General features: G+C 37.9%; 1 protein-coding gene across 1 annotated transcript; it reads left to right on the plus strand.

Annotated features, from left to right (window-relative positions):
* The first annotated feature begins 1,651 nt into the window (after positions 1-1,651).
* On the plus strand, positions 1,652-10,884 carry ehf (ets homologous factor). Its single transcript, XM_058644453.1, has 9 exons — positions 1,652-1,835; positions 4,096-4,207; positions 4,598-4,855; positions 6,095-6,139; positions 6,221-6,265; positions 6,355-6,417; positions 6,525-6,569; positions 6,673-6,868; positions 9,041-10,884. Exons 2-9 carry the CDS (start codon positions 4,132-4,134, stop codon positions 9,138-9,140), a joined length of 828 nt encoding a protein of 275 aa, XP_058500436.1. The 5' UTR covers positions 1,652-1,835; positions 4,096-4,131; the 3' UTR covers positions 9,141-10,884.
* The last annotated feature ends 344 nt before the right edge of the window (positions 10,885-11,228 follow it).

The raw sequence follows: 11,228 nt of genomic DNA on the forward strand, positions 1-11,228 counted from the left end.
AGAAAGGCCCTTAATGTCAGCCTGTTGGGATCATGATGCTGTTCGACAGTTCAGTGCCCATTTTAATCCCGTTTCCTTGAGATGATTAAACATTAAGACGTGGTTGGTTTTATATGCTTACATGGCTCGGTGTATTAATATTATATAAGAACAAATTAATTGGGTTTATCTGTTCATCATCTTTCCATCCACGTGACTCTGCTGAAGGAGCTCTGAAAGCTGGCATACTTTCCATGCACGCCTCTCCTTGCTGCCTTTTATACAGTTGAACCCAGCTCAAAGTCACTTCAATTATCAACAGGATACTGTTCGTGCATCTGGTCCCAAGAGGTTTTGTAGTGGTGCAATGCTACAGATCCAGATCAGACTTAGATCTCAGATCAGAGATGTTACATTTTGCCCAAACCCTAATTGGCATCATGCAAAAATAGAATGTTTGAACTCCCTCTGATCACTGTCTGTGTAGGGCAACAGTACATATAGAGTTCATTCAGAGGTATTTTTGATACGTACACTGGAAATATGCCGATTGATTTTGATGATAAAAATAAAACAACATCCTAATAAAACAACAAAACAATCACTGTCACTTTTGGCTGTTGCACAGTTCACCCTGGCTGATTTGAATGAAACAGGATTTGTATCTTTGGTGATAACAGCGTTTGCACTGACTTGGCTCAGTGTAACTTGTCATTTACAGTAGGATTTGATGTCCTCCTCAAAGGGCGCACATCTTGTGAATGTCACACAGGGAAATGCATGACACTTGACAGGAAAACAGTCAAGTGTATATGCACACTGGCAAAGGCCTCACACATAACAAAGCCCTTTTTTTTTCCATTCTCCATTCCTGACATTGTTGTGCAATGCTCACAGGGATTTGCAAAACAAAGCTAATTATTTACTGCCGCCTGTGAATGAACGCATGCCACTGGAATTCATTTAAAGAGCAGATCAAAGTTGGGTGTGATGGCGACGAAAAGAGGTCAAGAAGTGAAAACAAGTAGTTGTGGGTGAAAATGAGTTTGTCCCAAACACATTGCAAGCTCAAAGAGGCCACTGACAGTTGAAATAAATACACTTGCAAATAAATGCCTTTTCTTATCTTCTTTTTTAGGCGCACACCTTTTAAATGTGTGTGTGTTGTTGTTGTTTGTTTTCCCCCCAACAAGTTCCACCAACTTTCTAAAAGAAAAGGATCAAATTCTCTCAGGTCCTCTTACCTAAACTGTCAGCACCTCACCTCATTCATCATGATGATATAAGGAAAACAAATGTTGTGCTACATAATAACACAAGGGAAATTTTCTCGAAAGGTTAAACACTATTTTAAGCAGCCATATAAACAATGACTTTCAGCAATTTAGTGCATGCTCTCTCTTGCACTCTCTCTGTGGGATTTTGAGTGTGTTTGGATCGCTGTCTACCTGGTGTATGGCTCCTCGTGTGTGTGTGTGTGTGTGTGTGCTTTCTGGGTAGAGTGAAAGGGAGCGGTCAGTCAGAGTGTGCATGTGTGTTTGGATGTGTTTTATGTCTTTCTGTGTGTGTGGGTGTGCAATATGCAAATACTCACCTGATATGAGCCAGGACAGGTTGCCAATTGGAGCATGATAAGGAAGTTTGGAGAATAAAACACCCATTGTGGTGGGGCAGCACCTAGTGTGTCTGCATACTTTCATCTGTTAATTCAAATATTTGGGGAGCAAAACTGCAAACACTCGTCCTTTTGAGTGTTGGAATCTCCAGACACTGTGCTGTATTGATCTCTATTCAGCTGAGAGTGGATCTACGTGAGACCTCATCCGGGCCTGGTCGGACATCAATCTACTGCTCTGGTAGGCTGTCATGCTGCTGTGTGTTTCAAAAATATAATCCAACTAAAGGCTGGTCCAACAGGCTTAGTGTGTGTTTGTGTGTGCATGCATGTGTGTGTGTGTTGAAATCACACTTTCATTTTAACAGTTTTTGCTGCATCTGCTCTTGAGAATGTTCTGGAAAAATGTGGAAGAAATGTTTGTTTCTTTGTATAAATTGCTTTTATCGCCCCTCTGTAATGACTTTAAACCTCCAGCTATCTTACATGTAGGTCTTTTTTTTTAATTTCTTTAAAAATAGAAATAAAAAAATACATAACTGTATACTGAGCAGCATTGAAAATATGTATATGTACTTAGAACCTAGATGTTTAATTCCAACTGGAAAACAGTAAGAGCAATAATGCATTTATTTCACTCTTTTCCATATACCTGGGAAATCTTTGGCAATTTTTCACATCACTAACACGGCATGAGGCTTAGTTTCCACAGCGACATTTATAGAAAAAGTGCACACAATAAAGAGTAAAGCAAATTTCAAAGAATTAAAACAGAGCTACTAACCCAGATAAATTCAACGGTGTCCTCAAGCCAGAGAAACAGAAACGAAACCACATTTTCTGCAGAGCTGACACCGTGCTTTTATGAACTTCTACAGATAAGCTTTGCTTATTCCCTTACGTCATGAAAAGACATACGCCACAGAGTGATTGTTTACAAACAAGGTTAACAAAACATTAATCCATGATTTTCTATGTTATATGTCTATGCTAAACGATTGTTCTAGTGACAGAAACGACATTGAAAATCTTGGTTGAGAGCCAACACCTTGGGTTAATATGAGACTATGAGCGCTGTTGGTTTGTCGCTGAAATTCCAAATGTATAAGAAATCACTGTCATCACATTACAACTGTGAAGCGGAACAGGCTTTAAATGTGTAACAAGACTTTGGTTGGGCTCAGGTTTGCCTAAGCTCGTCGAGACAGGTGAATTATGGGTCACAGAGTAAAGAATTGGTGTCATTGTGCTGACCTTTGAGTTTGATGATAACATTTATTGTCCCACTGCCCTACAACAACTTCTAAGAGAGAATTAATGTCTGTAGCATGACAGGCTTTATATTGAGTTTACCTTTTTTAAGTCATCAAGCTTTGTTTTAAGTGTGGGAAGATGTTCTCGTTCAAAACATTGACCAGAATGTGCGAATAACAAAATGATTTAACAAATCTATGCTGTAGTGGTGGAGTGTGGGGCAATCATTTAATAATACAACTACACATGGGCTGAGATATTGTCTTACACAATGTGCTAATAATAATAACAATAATAATAATAATTTATAATAAAAAAAAAAAATTTCATGCTAAAGATGCATTCAAGAAACCTCTTAAAATGTCATTATTCCCACGTGTTCTATTGACCAAGTGATTGCTCCCGCTGCTACCTTGTGATAAAAAATTGCACCAGAATGAACATGATCCCACAGAAGTGATGCAATTTACTGGAATCTTTGAATGCATCTCGTTTGCTGCTCCTCTAAGTTCAGCACTCTGTCAGGTAAGCGGAGCTCTGAGCTACAGTAAGTCTCACGCCCTGGAGTTTAGAATATTCAACAAATATTCCCATTTGAATATCCAAATAATATTTTTGTCTGTCCCTAAAATAAATATGTTTCCAAGGCCCAGTAGATGAGTACGTTTGTCAGCAGAAACAGACTATTGTATTCCTCATATTTTCATCAGGATCTCTGTTTTTGTCAGTGCATCCTACACACTGTCAAACAAGTGTTATCATGCATTTTAATTTTGGCTAAGATATGGCTATGTTACCATGGAAATAATAATAAAGAAAAAAAGTGTAATGTTCACAAAACACTGATAAAGTTTTACACTTTCTGTGTAGCCGTAAAACTTACATTGGAACGTCTGAATAAATTCAACTCAAATTCAAGTTAATTCAACCTGCAGTTAGTTTTAGCAATTTTATGAAGACAGTTTTCTTATTTAATTCACATTTCATTTGATCTAGTGGCTACTGTGGCAGTAAACATGGTTAGAAATGTTTTTGTATTATGCACAAATTTGCTCGTCTTTAAAGAAGTGCTCTCAAGTTCTAATGTTTCATTTTTCAGTATTATATTTATGTTTGAAAATAACTTTGACATGCTTGGACAAGTTGAATTTAACAGTACAGTACGTTGAGGCGAGGACGCTTCCACATACAGTACCATATGTGTCACGATTTTGAATGAAAAATTCACAAGCATTATTCCTCTCCAGCTCCTGGGCCATGGTACATCACATAGAAGCTGAAATATGAGCATCTCTCCAACCACCACCCTGGACAGCCAGCTGACCACAACCTGGGGCTCAACTAACTCCTACTCTGATGGTGAGGATGTTTCCCACACTAACACACTGGAATCCCACTGCATGCCTCTCTCTCAGTATTCCCTGATATGAATCGATTAATTAAACTGTATTGTAGAATATCCTGAAATGCCTCAAGAAAATATGCTTGCATGCTCTCTGTTCCACAATTCCACTCTCTTGCTGCACTGAAACACAAAATGAAAATCATTTAACAATTAGCAACGGATGTATTGCTCACGTGGTGAGCCCAGAGCTTGGAAATGTAACATATGAATGAAGGATTTCCAAGTAAGAAGCAGCTCAGCAGTAGATTCATTACTGACAAATACCTTTGCTTGTGGAATTCATGCATATTTATATTAGCTGATGTGGGTAAAAACAATCGTAACCATAGCCCGTCTGTCCTCAGTGCCGGTGGTGATGTCGGGTTACACAAGTCGCCTGTGGCCTCATGACTCCCACCCTCAATTCTGGACTAAATACCAGGTGTGGGAGTGGCTGCAGCAAGTCATGGACATGTACCAGATCGATGCCTCCACCATTCCTTTTCAAAACTTTGACATTGACGGCCATCAACTCTGCAGCCTGAGCTACCAGGACTTCATCCGTGCTGCTGGCAGCATGGGACCCACTCTCTTCCACAGCATCACAGAGCTCAAGTGGAGCGGTGCGTCTGAATCTGTCTCTCTGTTTGTCTAAGAGACGGGGTTAAGGGGTTTCAAAAATGGAAGATGATTGGTCCCAGTAAAAGAAGAGCTGGGGACTGGAGTTAGGTGTGGAGCAGTTTTGATGAAGGGATGCTGAGAGGGGATCACAAATCCAGTCAGGGGTCATGGTGCTATAGACGAGTGAAGGACCACCTAAAGTGAGGGGGATGATCTATTTGTTGTTTGCTCTTGCTAGAGTGGTTCTTCAAACAGAGCACGGGGGATGAGCAACATGCTGAGAATTTGTTCATCCACAGTTCTAAAACAGAGTTTCACAGTTATTGCTAAAAAAAAGTTTAAAGACTTCACTCTTGGTCTTTTAAAACTGTAGTGTGTAACTTTGAAATACAGACAAATGTGCATCCCATTCAAGGTCGACGTACGACTGGAAACACAAAAGGAAGCACCCATGGAAAGTTTCAGAAGTCATTTGGCAGTTTGTATCCCCACAGAGTCTGATAGTATTGCTTGACACAGATAATATGACTAGAGGCAGGATAACATAATCAACAACAAACATCACCAAGGGTTTACACACTGCAGCTTTGACTCACATAGAAGGCAGTTAGATGTGGCTTAGAGGAAACTGAATGAATGAAAACTAAATGGCACATGCAACAAGCAGCATTACATGAGACCAGGTACAACAGGTTTAACCTCTAGCAAAAAGAGCATTTTACAGGGAAACCACACAAGAGCACAGTGCTGCTATTGTTTTAACTGTCTGGAAAAAAGCAGTGTTCAGTATCTCAGGACAACATGTTGCAATTTTATACATCCGACATCATTGTTTATCTGACCTATTATAGCTGGTTTATAATTACCACAGAAACCCGGAGCCATGTTAGCGCCATTTGTCATCAAAATCTACATGTGGTCAGATCAGATTACCCGTGTTGCATTCCGTTTATATTTGTTACCCTCTACCTGCATGTTATATTGTGGAAAAAATAAATTAAAGCAAAAATAGTTGCCAAAACATCCGAACTCCTACAAAATCTGCATTCAGTCCTACACTGCCTAGAAGTGTGAGATGCAGTTGGGAAGTCTTAAGTTATTTGGCATGGCTTGCAGATATTTTGATGTCTCATCATGAGTGTGGAAATCAATTGTTTAAATGTTTACATAACACTTAATGAATTGAACTTCCTGATTTGTGCTCGTAATTCATTTCAATTTTCCTTCCCGTCCCTACACAGGACAATACCATGTGGAATTCGGGCAACTGGAACTCAAACAAGAGTGTAAGAGCATTTCTATTTATGAGCAAATAAAGTGAAATAAAAAGTATTTATGCTTATTCTTATTCCTCTTTTCTTTCACAGTAGATTTCTCCTGTCCATTTCCAGATGTCAGCTATCCTCCTGGAGGTATTACACATATATGCTTCATTACTACTTCTGTATTCTTGAATGGATCAAATCAGAAATAAAACTAAATTCTTCCACTGTGAACTTAGAAATCTACGATTCCGGCCTTCACCCCCTCGCACCTGTTGCCTCTCCCACTCCCTCTAGTCCCGGTGAGGAAATTGAAATGTTTTCAACATAAATGACTATTGCCGAACTCAAAACAGTCATGCTTCTGTCTCTGCACAGTATAATAAATCATGTTATTTCTCTTGCGTAGATATAAAACGATCTTACAGTCGTACTCATCAGGTCAAAAAGCATAGTAAGTCGAAGCATGCATCCATTTCAGCTTTACTTTTTAAGAACATTTATGTTATTTACTGTATGTTAATCCATCATCACCTCTTTGACTAACTCATCCACAGACCCAAGGGGGACCCACTTGTGGGAGTTCATTAGGGACATTCTACTAAACCCAGAACGAAACCCGGGGCTCATCAAATGGGAGGATCGCACGGAGGGTGTTTTCCGTTTTCTGAAGTCCGAGGCAGTCGCACAATTATGGGGCAAGAAGAAGAATAACAGCAGCATGACCTATGAGAAACTAAGTCGGGCAATGAGGTAAACCTGCAAAGCAATCATACATCTTGAGTTTGCATGTCATAAATATGCAGGAATACACACAGGGTGAGCACTGTATAAGAAACAAATGTTAAAGGTATATGTTACATTTCTGCATTTAAATATCTAAAAACGATAAGACTAATGTTACATATTTTTATACTTAAATTAGCCTATAATGTTTCTGACATAAAAGTTGAAAGTACAGAAATGTGCATTTTTATAGAAGGTAATCCTCCATTTTGCAGAGCTGCTGCTTTTAAATGCTCTAAATTATCCTCTGTACTCAAGAGTCTCCAGTGTGACGCAGGACACTGGCTAGTCCTGCATATATTTCACAATAAAAGCCATTTTGGAAAAAAAGATTGGTAACAGGAGAGAAATGACAAGGTGCTTTTACTTTGAAAGGGTTACAGGAAGTGTGTTTTTGTGACACATGACAGTCACTTTATCAGGGAAATGAGCCAAAGCTCATGATCCCAATGTCATCAAACTAGGTCTTTTGTTATTGTGTTGATTGTGAGAGACACTCCAAGCGACATGAATAACATACTGTATATTTAAATGTTAGCAAACATCCATTAGGTAGGGCCATACAACTGTTTGCGTGCAAACAAACAGCAATATTGGGTGAGTAAAGCAAAGTGGTTGCAAACAGGTTGACGTATAACTGAAAACACAAAGACATGCGCACAAAACGTTTAAAAAAGTGAATTAGTGCTCAAAAAAACAGCTTGTCCAACTACGGTTGTTGGATAAATGCTTTTTGCCCCCACCCGCTGCTGCACTGCTGGTGTATACAGAAAAATCTTTTCAATACATTACCAACCTATATTTACACAAGGCTTCTCTTTAGTTTGGAGTGATGAGAAAATAAGCAAAACATTGCATTACCCCTAATCCAATTAATTTAATAGGTGCTTTTGGTGAAATCATTTAGAGTTACATATCTAAAACTAGTGAAGCCAAACTCTTTTAAATGCGTAATTACAATTTCAAATCACTGATTACTTACAATGGACCTATTATAGAAATAGTACTTATTTTGCCTTTTTTCCCCCCCGAAGTGAACTAAAATCTGTCGTCTCCTCAGAAGAACTTCCTGGCTTCTGCAGTATAGACACAGCTTTACATTCAAATGAGCTTATTTAAAAGCTTAATTGTATTGTTGTGCAAAGCACTGGGAACTGCAAACTGTGCCTTCAGGTGTTGTCGGCATTGACCTCAAAGCTAATTTTGTTTTTACCGTGGTGCAACGGCAGGATTTACAGATCGATGACATCACCAAACTGACTGATTAACAAAAGCAGCGACGAAAAAATGATTGTTTTCAGTTGAATTATTGTTATTTTTTACATATATTTAAATAAGCTTTTACTTAGATTGTTTTAATCTATAAAGTAAAGAAACGTACAATAAACAAAATGACCCACAGGACCAACTAAAAAACAAAACAACAAAAATACAACCAAAGACAAGAAAAACAGACCAACAAGTGCAGATTAAATAAAGTTACAACAAAATAAACATAAATTATGCATTAAATAAATGTCCACAACTTCACCTCCAGTAACTTCAAATGCAAATGTTGCTGTAATTGTATCAGGATGATCAGATCAGATTTCATATTGTTATATATAATTTAACTATACATCCTTGATGTGTGATACCAGTATTTAAAATAATGTTTTGCAATATGTTTTCCTACATATTCATTTTGTAACACCAACTATTGAAAAATACTACACTTTCCATATGTATTTTAGTACCATTTCTATAACTTTATATGAAAGATTGATTTGTATGATTGTGTATTTGTTTACTCATTATATGATAACTCTATCATATTTACTGAGAGGGCATGAGGTGTCAGTTTGAGTTTGAGCACTACAGTGACAGGTGGGAGCTGCCATGCCCACACCTGGTATTTACCCCAGAGCTGACAGTGGGAGTCAGGAGGACACAAGGAAAATTCACGAAAAGGAAATTACACCCTGATTACGTCATACACAAACACAGACACACCAATGATTAATAGAATGGGTACAAAACTTTTAAAGCCATGGGCACCAAGCAACCTTTTGTCATCAGCGAAACCGGCAAGGTGAACACAATGTGATGCACTGAAAAAAAAATAATAATAATTCACCGTTCATTTCTCCTTTGTTACAGATATTACTACAAAAGGGAAATCCTAGAACGAGTAGATGGTCGCAGGCTGGTTTACAAGTTTGGAAGGAATGCAAGAGGATGGAGGGAGTCAGAGAAGTGACACTTTCATTCATTTATGTTTTACTTGATTTTTTTGTTTGCAAATGTAATATTTTATACTTTTAAACTGACTGTTTTTCAATGTTTGAACTGTTTACACATCGTTGATACTTGTGCGTTTGCCTCACTCTCTTTTCTTTTAACTTCATCCCTATGTTGTGACGTTGCACTGAAATATTTTTTTTTGTTTTAATTATTATTATTGTGCTTTAATATAATAAAGAAACTGTTTGTAACACTAGCCTGTCAATGCTTACACACACGTGAGTGCACGTTGATGCAACATTCAAACATGTGGGAGAAAGACTTGTACGTGAGCAGTCCTTTGGGACGCATGCTCGATCAGTATATGTGCCATAAACACGTGGATGATTTTGTATGTTACATTTATTTTGCTGCATGTTTGGAAATGGAAACATGGAAATGTTTGGTGATGTTTGATACGAATAAAGCTTGTGATTATTTTTAGCCATTTTCAGACAAACAAGTTTACAGCTGTTTGTGTAAACTTTGGGTTTTGTCCTGATTCCTGGGACTTTAAAGGTCCAGGGTGTAAAATGTATGTGAATTTATTTTTTTCATTTGGCAGAAATTGAAGATAAAATAATTATTTAAAAACGTTTTTTATATATACACACATACACATATATACTGTAGTGTAATCACCTTATTGGATGAATGAGGTTTTTTATATTTATTTTAGGGGCTGGCTCTACAGAGGCCGCCAATTTGTTTTGTTGCTAACTGAAGGTAACATAGTTTCTCCAACACACACAAGGAAGGGAAATATATCAGCATTTTAGCTTCAATCTACAACCTAAAATCAATATTTACTGCCAACAGAGTGTGACTTGAATCTGCAGCTGTAATCCAACTAAATCACAGGCACATAAAGTTAGTGCCAATCATTTTTAATCATGACAGTGTGAAATGCCACACAGTTAACTGTATGTGCCATAGCTGTCAAGCAGGTTCCATACAAGCAGGAGTTGAATGACTTGGTCTTGATGGCCAACAAGTTTAAAGCAACATAAACTAACTATATCTTCTCTTTGACCTGAGTTCGTAAGCAAATCTGTGTCTGATGATCTTTCAAGCTGATGTGTCCGATTTTACATAGTGTGACATCACTTTACGTTATCTTTCCCGATGGCTTCCACGTTAACTGATTGCGTGATTCCACATCTTGTCACGGCTTTTGTCACTCTGCTCTCACACGCACGTAAAGTAAATGTCACAACCCACACAACACTGTCACGTTTGGAGCTAAAGGAAAATAAATCATGTTTTAATTAGATATGAGATGTCAATCATGTTGCCCTGTGATGGATTGGCAACCTTTCCAGGGTGTACCCCACCTTTTGCCCTATGTCAGCTGGGATTGGCACCAGCAACCCTCAAGCGATAGAAGATGAATGAATGAATGATGTCAATCATTCTATTTGAGTTACTGAGAACTTCTGTCATGTGACAGGACATCGTCCATGATCAGAGGAATCGGCTGTTCTTGTGTATGTTATTGATGAATAGATAAAATGAACAGTGTGTGCATTGTCAGCTCTTGTTATTTATTCTCTCGGGGATAATAGCTACTGATTCCAATGCTACGTGAACCAAACAAGAATTGCAATTCAATTTTCCCATGTTTGTGTGTTTGAGATCCTGTGTTGTTACATTGTGCTGTCACACTTTTGCTCTAGATCAGCACTTAATAAACTCAATAAAACGCTGTGAGAAATGTCCAACACTATTATTGTTGTTTTTATATCACATAAATGTCTAAATGATGACAGTGAGACATGGTTGATGCTGTGAAGCAAAGTGCAACTGCTACAGCCATAAACAAATGAAGTGTGAATAGACTTATTTCACCACTGCTTTCGATTATAATTTGGATTTGTTGTATTTTATTTCCACGATTAAATGAATACATGACCATGAATAAAGCACATAGTAATTAATAATAGTATTCATTGGAAGGACAACAAAAAAAGGCACGGACATGTGAAATCTGGCTTCACTTTCAATTTTTTAATACACTGCTCTGAGCTGTGATACCAGAACATGATTGAAATGACAGGCATTTAAA

Source organism: Solea solea, chromosome 12 (assembly GCF_958295425.1).
Source record: "Solea solea chromosome 12, fSolSol10.1, whole genome shotgun sequence".
NCBI classification, from domain to species: Eukaryota; Metazoa; Chordata; class Actinopteri; order Pleuronectiformes; family Soleidae; genus Solea; species Solea solea.

Coding starts and splice junctions, on each gene's coding strand:
- ehf (XM_058644453.1), top strand. CDS start 4,132: ATGAGCATCTCTCCAACCACCACCCTGGACAGCCAGCTGACCACAACC. Junction 4,208..4,597: donor AACTAACTCCTACTCTGATG/GTGAGGATGTTT, acceptor GTCTGTCCTCAG/TGCCGGTGGTGATGTCGGGT. Junction 4,856..6,094: donor CACAGAGCTCAAGTGGAGCG/GTGCGTCTGAAT, acceptor GTCCCTACACAG/GACAATACCATGTGGAATTC.